This window comes from Mobula hypostoma, chromosome 6 (genome assembly GCF_963921235.1).
Source record: "Mobula hypostoma chromosome 6, sMobHyp1.1, whole genome shotgun sequence".
In the NCBI taxonomy this organism is placed as follows: Eukaryota; Metazoa; Chordata; class Chondrichthyes; order Myliobatiformes; family Myliobatidae; genus Mobula; species Mobula hypostoma.
Window position 1 is genome coordinate 167,712,990 of NC_086102.1, and position 15,748 is coordinate 167,728,737.

At 39.6% G+C, this 15,748-nt stretch overlaps 1 protein-coding gene across 4 annotated transcripts in view; it reads left to right on the forward strand.

Annotated features, from left to right (window-relative positions):
* The window catches only part of ppig (peptidylprolyl isomerase G (cyclophilin G)), a 58,167-nt gene that overhangs the window by 10,133 nt on the left and 32,286 nt on the right, over window positions 1-15,748 (forward strand). For all 4 annotated transcript variants that reach the window (XM_063052191.1, XM_063052194.1, XM_063052193.1 and 1 more), the window contains 2 exons: window positions 7,073-7,154; window positions 7,851-7,925. In XM_063052191.1, coding sequence (XP_062908261.1) covers window positions 7,094-7,154; window positions 7,851-7,925 — 136 coding nt within the window. In that variant the 5' untranslated portion in view covers window positions 7,073-7,093. The remainder of the gene's footprint in view (window positions 1-7,072; window positions 7,155-7,850; window positions 7,926-15,748) is intronic.

Here is a 15,748-nt window from a genome sequence, read left to right on the forward strand (position 1 = left end):
ACCCTATGTGTATATTGCTTATGAAAGGTGGCCTTCTCATTGCTGATTCACGTGGCTGTTAGCAGAGTTAGCTCACGAGCCAAGTTTGTATAAGAACCTGGTGAGAGGGGTGCATGAGCGAGCTAGCCTTGCTCTCTGACAGAAGGAATGTACAGATACGTAAGCTTTAAATGGCTTAGTTCCTCATTTTGTATGTGTATCCAATTGTCTGTTACTTCCCCCACTCATGAAAACATCTCAGCATTTACCTGTTAAGCTCTCTTAAGATCTTGTATGTTTGAATAAAGTAACTCCTCCTTCTTATCTGTCTAATCTATCTTGATTTGGACACCGCTCTGATCCCTGAAATTAGTGCACAGTATTCTGGATATGGTCTTAAGAAGATAAAGTACAACTAGAAGAATAATGTGGGCTGACTTAATGACTATCGCCCAGTAGCACTCACACCGACAGTGATGAAATGCTTTGAGAGGTTGGCCGTGACTAGACTGAACTCCTGCCTCAACAAGGACCCAGACCCATTGCAATTTGCCTATCGCCACAATAGGTCAACGGCAGACGCAATCTCAATGGCTCTCCACGCGGATTTAATACCGTCATTCTCACAATCCTGATTGAGAAGTTGCAGAACCTGGGCCTCTGTACCTCCCTCTGCAATTGGATCCTTGACTTCCTAACCGGAAGACCACAATCTGTGCGGATTGGTGATAACATCTCCTCCTCGCTGACAATTAATACTGGCGTACCTCAGGGGTGTGTGCTTAGCCCACTGCTCTACATCCTCTATACCCATGACTGTGTGGCTAGGCATAGCTCAAATACCATCTATAAATTTGCTGACGATACAACCATTGGTAGAATCTCAGGTGGTGACGAGAGGGCGTACAGGAGTGAGATATGCCAACTAGTGGAGTGGTGCCACAGCAACAACCTGGCACTCAACGTCAGTAAGACGAAAGAGCTGATTGTGGACTTCAGGAAGGGTAAGACATATCAATCCTCATAGAGGGATCAGAAGCAGAGGAAGTGAGCAGCTTCAAGTTCCTGGGTGTCAAGATCTCTGAGGATCTAACCTGGTCCCAACATATCGATGTAGTTATAAAGAAGGCAAGACAGCGGCTATACTTCATTAGGAGTTTGAAGTGATTTGGCATGTCAACAAATACACTCAAACTCTTCTATATTTGTACTGTGGAGAACATTCTGACAGGCTGCATCACTGTCTGGTATGGAGGGGCTACTGCACAGGACTGAAAAAAGCTGCAGAAGGTTGTAAATCTAGTCAGCTCCATCTTGGGTACTAGCCTACAAAGTACCCAGGACATCCTTAGAGAGCGGTGTCTCAGAAAGGCAACGGTCATTATTAAGGACCTTCAGCACCCAGGGCATGCCCTTTTCTCACTGTTACCATCAGGTAGGAGGGACAGAAGCCTGAAGGCACACACTCAGTGATTCAGGAACAGCTTCTTCCCCTCTGCCATCCAATTTATAAATGGATATTGAATCTTTGGACACTACCTCATTTTTTTTTTAAATATACAGTATTTCTGTTTTTGCTCTTTTTTTAATCTATTCAATAAATGTAATAGATTTACTTGTTTGTTTATTATTATTATTTTTTTTTTCTCTCTCTGCTAGGTTATGTATTGCATTGAACTGCTGCTGCTAAGTTAACAAATTTCACAGCACATGCTGGTGATAAAATAAACCTGATTCTGATTCCGAACTCTTATCATAACTTAGTAATTCTTAAATACCAACTGCATTGTAATACAGGCAGTCCTCGGGTTACGAACGAGATCCGTTCCTAAGTCTGACTTTAAGTTGAATTTGTAGGTAAGTCGGAACAGGTACATACAGTTCTTTTTTAGCGTCAGTTAGTCAAATGTTTGTCTTAGTATATAGTATATATTTTACCTTCCTAAGCAGAGCTTTTCTTTTTCTCGTCATAAGTGGCCTTGTAGCAGCTGAGGCCCTCAGTAACTGTACGGTAAACTTAGGTGAACCTCTCTGTATTAGGATCTTCTTCCTCTAACTTTGCCATCCCTGCTTCAATGAGACAAAAGTCTTCAGCTAACTCTTTCGTCAAAAGCTTTTTCGGTTCTGGAGTTTTTAGGTCCCAGTCTTCCTCAAATGCTATCATCACTTTGTCCTTTAAAATTGTTCCAATCGTTGACTGACTGTAGCCTAACGCTTTTCCAGTGACCGATGGCGTTTCACCTCTTTCCAGTCGCTTTATTATTTCCACTTTATTTTCAATCGTGATTGTTTTCCTTTTCTTTGATGCATCACCAGCACTTGCATCGGATTTACGCTTTGGAGGCATGGTTACAAGGGTAAATAAGAGAAAAATTTAAGCCAAATACAAAGTTACACACTCAACACAATGTTAACAGCAATGTGATATGACTTAAAATGACGGACGGCGTTCTCCTTCCTCGAGCTGATGAACCACTGAAGCCGCGCAATGTTTTCATGAGCATCACGAAGTAGTGCGTGCATTTCTTATTACGAACCATTGTATTTAACTCAAATTTTTAATATGATAGGCTTTATGGCAGTCTGTTCGTAAGTACGGGTCGTCCGTAAGTTGGACGTTCATAACCCGGGGACTGCCTGTAAAAGACAACATGCTGTTTGTCTCCTTAGTTGCTTAATGGACCTGCCTGCTAACTTTTTGCGATTCATGCACTAGAACATGTAGATCGCTCTGAACGGGCCCAACCTCACTGCTATCTTGACTATAGTTCTTCCCACTCTTGTCAGTTGTAAAAAATGCCATTCCCTTTTCTTTGTTCCTCCATTTGCTCTGCTTCTCTTCCCAGGATGATGCTTTCCTTTCCAGAACATCATTGATGTCCTCCTCCTCCTGCATCAACGGTGGAGGAAGGAAAACTTTGTTGCCCTCAACCACATTTCCTCCATTTCCCGGATTTCTGCCCTCATCCCTTCTTCCCGCCACCTTAGTAGGGATAGCGTTCCTCTTCCCCTTATCTACTGCCCCATCAGCATGTCATTCTGCACCATCTTCAACGAGATCCTGACATCTTTCCTTACCTGCCCCACACCACTCTCTATTTTCCGCAGGGTTCACTCTCTCCGTGATGACCTTGTCCATTCATCCCTCCCCAGTAGTTTTCTCCTGGCACTTAACCCTGCAAGCAGAAGAAGTGCTACACCTGCCCCTACACCTCCTCCCTCACCTCCATTCAGGGCCCCAAACAGTCCTTCCAGGTGAGGCAACACTTCACCTGCAAATCCGTTTTTTTGTCTACTGTATCTGGTGCTCCTGATGCAAACTCCTCTACAAAATTCAGGACCTGGCATAAATTAGGGAATTGCTTTGTCAAGCAGCTGCACTCCATCTACAGTAAGCAGGATTTACTAGTGGCCAAAAATTTTAATTCCAATTCCCATTCTGACACATCAGTCCATGGCCTCCTCTGTTGCCGTGATGAGGCCATTCTCAGGTTGGAGGAACAATACCTCATATTCCATCTGATGACATGAACATAAATTTCTCTTATGTCTTACCCCTTCTTCCATTCTCCACTTTGGCTTCCCTCTTACCTCTACTCCTCACACTTATCACCTCCCAGTGGTGCTTCTCCTTCCCTTTCTCCCATGGTTCACTCTTCTCTGCTGTCAGATTCCTTCTTCAGCCCTTTACCCTTTTTGCCTATCAGCTTCTTACTTCATCAGCCCTCCTCCGCCAACCTGGCTTCACCTATCATCTGGCTTGTACTCCTTCCCATCCCCTCATCTTATTCTGGCTTCTTCCCCCTTCCTTTCCAGTCCTTGTGAAGGCTCTCGGCTTGAAACGTAGACTGTTTATTCCTCTCTGCAGATGTTGCTTGACCTGCTGTGTTCCTCCAGCATTTTGTATGTGTTACTCTGGATTTCCAGCATCTGCAGAATCTCTGGTGTTTCCTCTGAGCTCTTTTTTTTTTGGTAGTCTCTCTCCATTTAGGTAATACCTGTCTCTCATTCCTTATTGAAGTGCCTGACCTCAAGTTTCCCCATATTAAACTCCATTTGCCACCTTTTCACCCAATCACTGAATATCTCTATATTCCCTTGCAGAATCAAGTGGCTTCATCTCAACCAACACCTTGTATTTTCTTCACTCCTGATAACTGAGTTGACAATCCAGAGGCTCTTCACCAGTTACAGCCCTCCAGCTTGAAAAAGAACCCATTTACTGCAATTCTTTGTTTTCTATTTAACAGCCAGTTTGTGATCCAAGCTAAAAAATTTCCTCTGCTACCTCATGTATCCATTAACATTCTTCATGAGTTGGGAACTTTATTTATGCCAGCACCTGAAATTCAGAAATAAATCTTTCAAATATTTTGTGAGGCATTTAAAAATTCATATACACTTTTTCCCCAGTTTTGCTGCAATAAGGAATAAATATTTTATTCAAGAAACCTGTGGATGATTCTCTTGATGACCTTGGAAATCTTGCCTCAGGCTTTGTTGTCCATCTTCTAACTCCTCAGTCTCATCATTTCCCTCTGCACGTGGAATAAATCTCAGCAGTCCTTTACGAAAATTGATTTTTCGCAGAAGTCGGTTTTGCTGTACATGAAGGTTACTTTAATCAAAATTAAGAATTGTACATGAAAATGAGGGGTGTGGAATTCAGATGAGTTGCTTTCTAGACAGACAGACATACTTTATTGATTCCGAGGGAAATTGAGTTTCGTTACAGTTGCACCAACCAAGAATAGAGTATAAATATAGCAATATAAAACCGTAAATAATAATATGTAAATTATGCCACATGGAAATAAGTCCAGGATCAGCCTATTGGCTCAGGGTGTCTGACCCTCCAAGGGAGGAGTTGTAAAGTTTGATAGCCACAGGCAGGAATGACTTCCTATGACACTCAGTGTTGCATCTCGGTGGAATGAGTCTCTGGCTGAATGTACTCCTATGCCCAACCAGTACATTATGTAGTGGATGGGAGACATTGTCCAAGATGGCATGCAACTTGGACAGCATCCTAGTTATGTGTAACATCAAGTTTAGCTGCATTTAATAGTTCATAAGAAAACTTGAAATTCTGAAATAAAAGCAAAATATTGGAAATATTAGTTAACACAATGGGTGCTCAATGTAGGTGAATGTTAAATATATACATGCAAGAAGAATATGTAAGCTTTACTTTCTAAACCTACTCAGTACAGATAAACCCAATCTAAAACAATTCAGCAATTTCTGTTGGACAACATCCATAGGCCAGGCAGTATCTGTGGATAGTCAAATAGTGCTTTGGTTGGAACCTCTTCACTTTCTGGTTCTATCCATCTTCCTCCTTTCTTTTTCCCTCTCCAACTATCATGTCTTCCATCTCCATCTCTCCCCAACCCCAGCCCTCATATGGCTCAATCTTCAACACCCTCTATCCCCTTAAGTTCATCAATCACATTATGCCTCTGTCTCACACCCCCGTTTTCCTCTTTATACTGAAGATTTTCCCCTCTCCACTTCATCCTGATGCAGGGTTTCGACCCAAAATGTTGACGATTCCTCCCCTCCCCCGACAGATGTTATTTGGAGAGCATAGTTTTTTGCAGAAGGGAAATGGAAACTATTCTGTTCACCTCCTGCACATTGCTTATTTTCTAACCAACACAAGTATTCCTGTCAGCGGATGATGACCAGGCAAATCCTGTCTTACCCTTTCTCTTCATATTGCTTCCGTTTGAACAAAAATATAATACTCATATGATGTAGTCACTTCATATTTAAATAAGTTTTGTAAACTTAGCATTTTAATGCAATTACAAATTTTATTCTGTTTATTTAAGTATCTAGGTAATTAATTCCAGATTTTCAGCTCATATGTAATTGAACTGATAGCAAACAAAGCATAAACTCTAACTGCCATAAATTTCAAAATAAGCCCATGTTTATCAACCATAATTTAAAATATGGATAGTATTAATGAGAAATACCATAATTTTGTATGTGGTCTGATATAATGTTTTAAAGTGCAGAGCATTGATGCTTTCCTTTAGTACCATCATTGTTTAAGTTAAGCTGCCAGTTATTACTAGGTTATGGGAACGAGTGTTATGTTCAGTCCCACCTGAAACTAGGTTAAGTCTACTATAGTTCATGGGAAAAATACTTAGTGAAAGCAGAGCTTTTAATTTTCTCAGTCTAGGTATAGCTAACGAGGCAGATGTCCAGTGAAAAGTCTTTTTCACCAATGGTTGCTTTTTGTAATAATATTTTAGCTGTTATTTAGCAGAAAATTGAACTAACATTTAATGCTTAATTATCTGGAAAAATAAGAGGAGTAATATCTTACTATGTGGCAGCTTCTGTTCACTTAGAATAATTTATGAACATATTTTAAAGGGGGCATGAGACAGAACTAATTAATTTCTATATATTCTTGAGTTTCTTTGATTTATTCTTAAACTTTTATAGTCATATATTTCCATTGAGAAATACTGTGCGATACTTAGCTAAATCGTTGAGCAGGTTGGACTTTTGTACATGCTTGCCCAAACTAATCTTTTAAAAGCTAGTTTAGTTTTCAGCTTTTTTCATTACTGCTTCATAATTTCTGCTGGTATGTAAAATATGATATCAAAATAAATTAAAAAGCTAAAAGCTGTAGATGTCCCAAATCTGAAACAAAATCTCCCGGCAACAAATTACTTAATACTTTGGGAAATATGGTAGTTCAGATCTTAGATTTTCAGTATTATTTACCAGTAATATTAGGATACGAATTGCCAGTGTTCTTACTGATACTACTTTTATCAAAGACATTACTTTCTCACAAGAATTTGTATTGGAGTCACTAATAACTTTAGCATTCTCAATAATTCTGATTACACATAGATTTGTTATTGTTTCATAAACCTTTGGTAACAAAACTGTAATACCCCGATGCCATTTGTGACTACTGTCCAATCAGTTATTTATGTTTCTTTAATTTCAGTAGTCAAATTTTAAAAAAGGTGAAGTGTTCAAAAACAAATGTTAAGTTTATAATGTGAAGATACCCATGGTACCGTACATTTTAATGATGGCATCTGTTTCTCTGCAGTGGCTTCGGCTGGTGTAAAGCATGGGGCTGAAAACACAGCGACCTCGATGTTTTTTTGACATAACTGTCAATAATCTGTTTGGTAAGAGAAAAGGTTTACATCAATTATGTTGCTTGGATGAATGAGTAAGATAGTAAATATACTGAATTGATTTAAGATCTTGGTTAAACATTTTGAATTTATGTTGTATTTGCAATTACAAGAATTTTACTGACGTCACTGGTTTAGAATCCACTGTGAGGTTGGAACTTTGTTGCAAGTTTGGGTTGTGTGTTTTAAAAGAATGAGTGTAATTATTAGAATGTGATCATTAAAAAATTTCGAAATTGTAATGTGCAAGGATAGTTATGGTGTACCCCTTGAGACTCCAGGGAAAAAAAAAATTCCCATAAATTGGGAATTCTTTAGCTTTAGACGGGGAGTACTCAACTTGCACTTCCCTCCGAACAGCAGTTGTTGGCACTCAGAAAAGGAGTACTTTATATCAGTATCATACCTTCTTGGGTTACCTATAGTAAAATTCTCATGTAGAAGTACCATCCCACTCTTATTCTCAATAATATGCTTTAACTCTCACTGCAAATAACCTTTACCGTTCCATTGTGGATTTTCTGCTTCTGATAGAAGGCCCTTCCCGAATAAAATTGTCACTTTATAACTTGTGTGTACCTAGATTTAGTTTTACGTAAGTAGTAACTGGATGAATGCAGTGTGACATTGAAGTAACAATTCACACAGGATCTTCAATTGTAATTGATGCATATATTATCCTTACAGTGGGCAGAGTTGTCTTTGAATTGTTCTCAGATGTGTGTCCAAAAACTTGCGAAAACTTTCGTTGTCTCTGTACAGGTAAGTTACAGCATAATATAATCATACTTTGGCAAACTAAAACATTTAGTTATATTGGGTATTATCTGGTATCTAAGAACCTACTCTTGGCCTTTTTGTTTTAACAGCTTGTTGCCCAATGTTAACAACGTCTTTAAAAATGATTTTCTTCCACACACTGACACTTAGATCTACTTCATTTTCACCTCTCTTAACCTCTATGCTAGCCTGTAATGAGCTCTGGTAACAATCTCAAAGACCACAAATTTGTACCTCAGTCACACCTGTCTCGCTCATCTGTTGCGAAAAACATTATCCCATACTTTGACGAAGGGTCTCGGCCTGAAACGTCGATTGTGCTGCTTCCTATGGATGCTGCCTGGCCTGCTGCGTTCCACCAGCATTTTGTGTGTCGCATACTTTGATACTTAATTATTTCAACACGTGTTAACCATTGTAAACTTGAGGCTCTGTAACACTTTCTGTAACAATTTCTTAACTCACACCATATCTCAGTCATCCAGCACACCTTCCGTTGGCAGACTTGCATTGGCTCTTTTTTTAATAGATTTTATTTTAAAACTCTTGTTCTTTTTTCCCCAATTGTATATCACCTTACATTTCTTGGTCTTTGCTGCATCCAGTTGCTAAGTTGTCGACTGCTAAACTTGCCGTTGCGAAGTGTCCAAGCTTCATGATTCACAAAACTATAGGTTTTAAGTCTATGCCAACTTCTTCCAAGGACAATCCAAATGGTTTTACTTCCCTGCTCTCTCCCCACAGCCTGCAACTATTTTACTTTTCTTGATCTTGTACTCTTTAAATGTTATGATGGAAATCTACTTTCATTACTCACTTTGGCAATACTTCCCAGATCCTAATGTTCTGTTCTGAAAATTAACAAAAAAATGCTTGTCAATTTTAGTTATTTAATTATCTTATTTCTCTGTCCCATTGTTCTTGATCCTACTGCCACTGATTATAGTTTCTCTCTGTCCACACTGTCCATACCCTGATATGAAATGCATCTCAACCACCTTCCTCTCAATTCCCAAGAGAACCAAATTACCTTTGTTAGACTTTCTGGAAATTAATCCCTAAGCCTCTTGTCAAGGCACCCATTGAAACCCATCACTTTAAGCAAACTTCTAACGTTTGGCTTGAAAACACCTAGTGCAGCTCAGTCAATATACGATTCATAATTCCTGTGAAGTTATTTGGAATGTGAAAGGTATTATTTAAGTAAGTGATATTGTTCTTTCATTATGAATTCTTAAGTCTCCGTTTACATTGGAAACTGCTTGTTTAAACTTATCATGCTGAAATCACAGCCTTGCACTAGTAGAAGTATGTGTTGTTATCTAACCCAGGTCTTTAACATGAATTGCAGAAATGAAATTGTATGAAGACTGCATTTGTAGCTTTAGCTGCAGCTTCATTGCTAAAACTGTTATTTCTGACTCGGAACTGTAAGTTCAAGTATCATGATGGAAAGTGGAACACCAAATCCAGGCTAACGATTCAGTACAGTATTCAATGATGACCTTCCCTCTGTCAACACATCAGAATTGTACAATGTTCCATTGTATTAGCTGTTCTTCAGGAAATGAAGTACTCCGTGCACAAATGCAGTAGGCCTTGACAGTTCTTGGGCATGGGATGATAAGTGGCGACTATCATTTGAGCCACATGAGCCAGTCAATTCTAGCCCTGACATTCAGCTGCTTTGCCATTGCCTTATTCCCCATCATCAACATAGTGGGGGTGGGAGAATCAGCATTAACTACAGATTTCACTGGCTCACCCAAAAAAGGTAGCTCAGAAGCTGAGTGTTTAATGGCAGATATCTGGCCTCGTGACACACACTGCGGATGAAGAACAAGTCAGGAATGCGATGAAAAATTATCTTGCTTGGGTTAGTACAGATCTAAAAATTCTAAATAAACTTAATACTGCTTATGACAAAGAAATCTGTTTGGTTTCAAACCTATTCATCCTACAACATTCTCTCCCGCCATTGGTGAAGTATGGACTGTCACCAAAATGCATTACAGAAACTCACCATCACCTTCAACAACAACTCTCAAATCCATGACCTTGACCAGCTTAATGGACAGTGGAAGTACACACATGGAAACATCAGCACCTGCCTGCTCTCCCACAAGTCAAATGTTGTTCTAACTTGGAAATTGAATTGTCGTTCTTTCACTGTTGCTGGATATGAATCCTGGAAGTCGTTGCTGAATTAGCACTGTGGGAGTACAATTCCCAAGCTGACTGAAGTGGTTCCAGACGCCAGAGAAGAGCTGAGTGTCAACATCTCTGAAGATCTATCCTAGTCCCAATATATTGATACATTTATGAAGAAGGCATGCCAGTGGCTTGAGATGTAGCATGTCACCAAAGACATGGAGAGCATTTGACTGGTTGCATCAGTGTCTGGTGCACCAATTCATAGAACCATAAGAGGCTTCAGATGGTTGTAGACTCAGCCAGCTCCATCACAAGGCACAAGGCTCCCCATCATTGAGGACGTCTTCAAAAGACAGTTCCTCAAGAAGTTGGCAGGCATAATTTCTGATCCTCTTCCATCAAAGACATGTCCTCTTCTCATCATTACCATCAGAGAGGTGGTACAGGAGCTTGAAGACACACACTCGACATTTAGGAACAGCTTCTTCCCCTCTGCAATCAGAGTTTTGAATGGTCCATGAACACTATTCACTTCTTTGCTCTCATTTTGCATTACTCATTTCATGATATGTGTCAGTGTTAATAAGTATTCTGATTTTCTTTTTTAAAAACAAAAGTACTGAAGCAAATGCATTGTTGCTGGTGGTGTCATTTGGTTGAAATGAAAGTACCCAATGATGCATAATTCTAAGGCAACCAGGTGACTTTTCCTTGGAGTATTTATCCAAGTATTTATCTTTCATTTTTCAATAAAAGCTTCCAATTATGTAGCAACTTTAATGGGTTTAAAACATGTTGTTGCTCCAAACAAGAGTGGTATCAGACAAGATGAGACACTGATTAATTTAACAAGAAATAAGATAGAAGGTTGGGGTTTATAGAATAACAGAATGATCACAGCACAGGAGCAAGCCATTTGACCTATTATGTCCATTCCAGCTCTCTGTCAGATGCACTGTAGAGTCTTTTAGAGGGGAATTGAGAGAGAGATTAGTGGAGAATTCAGCTTTTTTATCCATGTTTGGACTGTGGCCCAAGTGAGGCTTTAGGTGAGTGTGGAATATCTTCAAAAGTCGGAAGGTCTGGATCTAAGTGACCCTGTTGGAAAGCAAGCAGAATAACAATAATACGTTATTGTGAAATAATCAGTTTGTAATAGTACTGTTAACTACATCATCCATCACTTTTGCTGTTGATTGACAAATAACTAATGGGGCAGTAATTGACTAGATGAGACTTGTCTTACTTTTTGCAGATTGCGCACACCTCAATATTTTTCCACAATGAGAGCTAGATACTAGTGCTCTTTTTCTTGTAAGGCGGCTTTGCTAAAGTCATGGTTAATTCTGGAGCACATTGTCAGCCTTATAAGGGCAATATTGATGGGGCGCAAAGCCTTTGCTATTTGTAGTGAGTCCATCTATTTTTGTTTTGCCAAGTGCCTTGAATTGGTTTGCCTGAAGGCAGACTTTTGAGATGTTAGAGACAGTGAGAGGAATTATAATTGCATCATCCATTCATAGTCACGCTGAAGGTGTTTGTAAAGGCTTCAGCCAGTTACAGTTAGTTGCTAGATTTTATTGTCATGGAGCATAGTGATTATTTACAGAGCTTTGTACTTAAATTTATTGTTTAACCGTCCACCATCATTTACAATCAGATGAAGCAGTATTAGGATTTGATCCAAAATGTTGACAATTTCTTTCATCCCACAGATGCTTCTCAACCTCCTGCATTCCTGCAGAAGGTAGTTGTTGCAGATCTTTGACACGATTTGTCAGTTGCTCAGCTTTGACTCTGGGAAGCTCTTTCTGCTGGTTGCTTTGCATTTAGTCCTGTATTATACCTTCACCAGCTTGGCATCTCAATTTTACAGTACTTTGGGCACATATATATATAGCTAGGATGCCTAAGACTTTTGCACAGTATTGTATATTGTTTAAAATAGGAAGGGGGTTGGGAAATAGAAATAAGAATACTTGGCTTTGTATTCACTCAATAGTATTAAGTGTTATTTGGCAACTGGAAAGACGTAACATACAGTCCTGTGCAAAAGTCTTAGACATCCTAGCTAAGATTTTTGCATTGTACTGTACGTATGCCTAGTGATATGCGCATCCACACTTATAGTCGTAGAGTTATAACAGGCCAATTGGCTCAACCAGTAGTGCTCATCATTAGACTAAAATTGATCAGTGTTTTGATATTAATGGTAATTTGGATGAAATACTGAGGCACGAGGTGACTTGTTTTGGTGGAATACAGGTCACAGTGACTAATGTTTTGCTCTCTGCATTCTGATCTGAATCTATCCCTTTAAATATGATAATAAGGACACATCTGTAACATCTTTATGTGTATTGTCAGTGCAAAGTTAGGATTTCATCTAAATAAGAACTCTGTTATCTCACTCCATGCCTTGGAGCTGAGGATTACTTGCTTCCACTCCAGTTCTCTGATGGTTAGTGTGGCCAGGTTTCAAAGGTACATCTAATGTCAGAGAAATATATACAATATACATCCTGAAATACTTTTTCTTCGCAACTATCCACAAAAACAGAGAAGTGCCGCAAAGCATGAATGACAGTTAAATGTTAGAACCCCAAAGCAACGATCCCCCCCTTCCCCCATCAACAAAAAAAAAGCTTCGGCGCCCCCCACCGAGCACTCAAGTGTGCAGCAAAGCATCAATAAAGATTCAGGCTTGCAGTACCCCAGAGACTACTCGTTCACCTGGTAATTTGACATACCACAGGCTCCCCCCTCCCTAATAAAGAAAAAAGAGGTGTCTCTGTTTCACAGCAAGAAGGGAGACATAACAAACAACTCGCTGATTCACGATGTTAGAAGTTTGTTGTGTCGCTTTTTCCAAGCTCTGTGTCCAAAGAACTCGGGTCTCTGGGCACACAGCCTGCAGCCAGCTCACTGCTTTTGATCTTCCATCTCCCACCACACACCAAATTCCTGCAGAGGCACTGACCTTCAGTCCGCCCGGCTCCAGAGCCATGGAATCCCAGAACTCCAAAGGCGAGCTAATCTCTTAGGCCACATTCTTGGCATATCGAATAACGGCCAGTCGTGAAACTCAGAAGGCTGGTCCCATTCCCGCAAAGAACCGAAGTCAGCGTGTAACGCCAGGTCATGGTCTTCAAAAGAACCCTGTAAGGGGAAAAATAGAGATATTAAAGATAGAAGTAGATCTGTTTCCGAAGATGCAGGCAAAGGAGTCGCCATTAGGCGCCATTGTCTCTCCAAAGCTCTGGTCTGGGAGGTGGACACCAACCAAGTGAAGGTGCAAGCGGACTACGTGCAAGCAGAATAGCAGAAAGCATGTTCCACAGATAGAGCTGAGCGACTGACAGAACTCTGCAGTGCTGCTTCTTCTGGTCATCCATTATTAAACAAGAGTTTAAGGAAGCTCTGTGAATATCACCATCAAAGTGGATGGGTCAAAGGAGCGGATAAAGGATAGATCATTGGGTGATAATGGAAGTTGTTGCTTGTGCCATGGCTAGCAGCGCATGAGTAGAAAGTATGACTATTACAAGTGATTATCAATTTACAGCCAACCTGGTAAGAATGAAACCAGACAAGGACCTGGGAAAGAGATATTGGTAGAAGGTAGTGTGTTTAAACCAAATTCTGTAGAATGGCGATGAGAGTGATATGGGATGATCAAGTTTAATGTCATTTGTGAGCTTGATAGAGATAATTTGAGGGTTATAATATGTGAAAACCTGACAGGATGATTCAAGTATAGATTTGCTGGAAAAGTCCTGAATTTTTAGAGGTGTCAAAATCTTCAAGAAGTAAGGTGGAAAGGGGAGCTGGAAATAGAAGGAAAATTGGTTATCTGATCATTAAAATGTTTATGGAATCTTGTAGGATACACAGCATTTTGAGTTGTCCAGTACTAGGTGACTATTCTTCATTGGTACTTAATTGGTTGTAAAATTCTTTCAGGTGACCAGATTTGTGAAATCCAAATGACTGGTACATATTATATACTTCTGTCTTAGACCATAAGATATAGGAGCAGAATTAGACCATCTGGCCCATCGAGTCTGCTCTGCCATTCAACATGGCTGATCCTTTTTTTTTATTAATTTTTTATGAATTTGCTACATTGAAACCAAAAAAACACCAAAACAAGGAGATTTATACAGTGCAGGACCAACGTGTCTGATGTACAATTGATAACAGTAAAGAAAAAGCACCCAGAATAAATCATACAAAGTTAGTTTCCACCCCACCCTCCCACTACGCACTCCAAGTCAACCATTACAATATAGAGAAGAGTTAATCAGAGCTTTTGTCGCCACAGAGCTGTAAATATTTTTTAAAAAGTGTCATTGCCTACTACCTAAACTATAATACATTTTACGTCATAAAAAAACCCATAAAAATTAACCAGAAAAGAAAGCTGGATGTAAGGGACTAAATCACTGAAAGAAAAAGGAAGATAAACCTTTAATCTAAAGAGGAGTTATGAAAGTAACCAAGAAAAGGTCCCCACACCTTATGGAACTTTATGTCTGAATTAAGAAGTGAATAATGAATCTTTTCAAGGTCTAAGCAGAACATAATGTCTCTAAGCCATTGAGCATGAGTGGGTGGGGCAACATCTCTCCACCTAAGAAGAACTAATCGTCTAGCCAAAAGAAAGGCAAAAGACAATGTTCGCTGTTTAGTTGGACTCAGTCGCATGTCAACTTCACCCAAAAAGAGCAATCAAGGGGTTAGGTTCTAAATGGCAATTAAGGATATGGGATAAAGTTAAAAAGACATCTCCCCAAAATTTCTCCAAACTGGAACAAGCCCAATACATGTGGATAAGAGAAGCCTCGCCCACTATACACTTGTCAGAAAAGGGACTAATATCAGAATAGAGCCGCGATAATTTGGCTTTAGACATATGAGCCCTATGTATAACCTTGAACTGCAAAAAGCAGCGGCGAGCACATAAAGAGGTTGAGTTAACTGACTTAAGAATTGAATCCCAAACCTCGTCAGATAGAGAAATATTTAAATCATGCTCCCAGGCAGTTCTAATTTTATTAAAGGGGGCACACCTCAATGTCGCTAACTTATCACGAATAGTAGATATTAGACTTTTACCCAATGGGTTTATACAAAGAAACAAGTACACAACATTTTTTCCAGGCACCTCAGGAAAATTTGGTATTAAAGGGTTAAAAAAATGTCTAATTTGAAGATGGCTAAAGAAATGAGTATTAGGTAGGTTAAACTTTGCAGATAGTTGTTCAAAAGTTGCAAAATAATTCTCTATGAAAAGATCTTCAAAACGCCTGATGCCCTTTCTGTACCGATCATGAAATGTTAAGTCTTGCATGGAAGGTCGGAAAAGATGATTATGAAAGATAGAACTGGAGAGGGAGAAACCATAAAGAACTTTCTGAACTGAACCCATATTCTCAGAGTATGTCTGATGAGAGGATTAACGATTAGTTTAGGCAAATGACAAGGAAGTACAGAAATGGAGAAATCCATATGGGAGTTCAACTCCATTGCCACCCATTTTGGGCAGTCAGACTGATTATGAAAGAAAGACCAAAAAGTAAGGCAGCGAATATTGGCTGCCCAGTAATAAAAACGAAAATTGGGCAACACCATACCACCTTCCCTTTTAG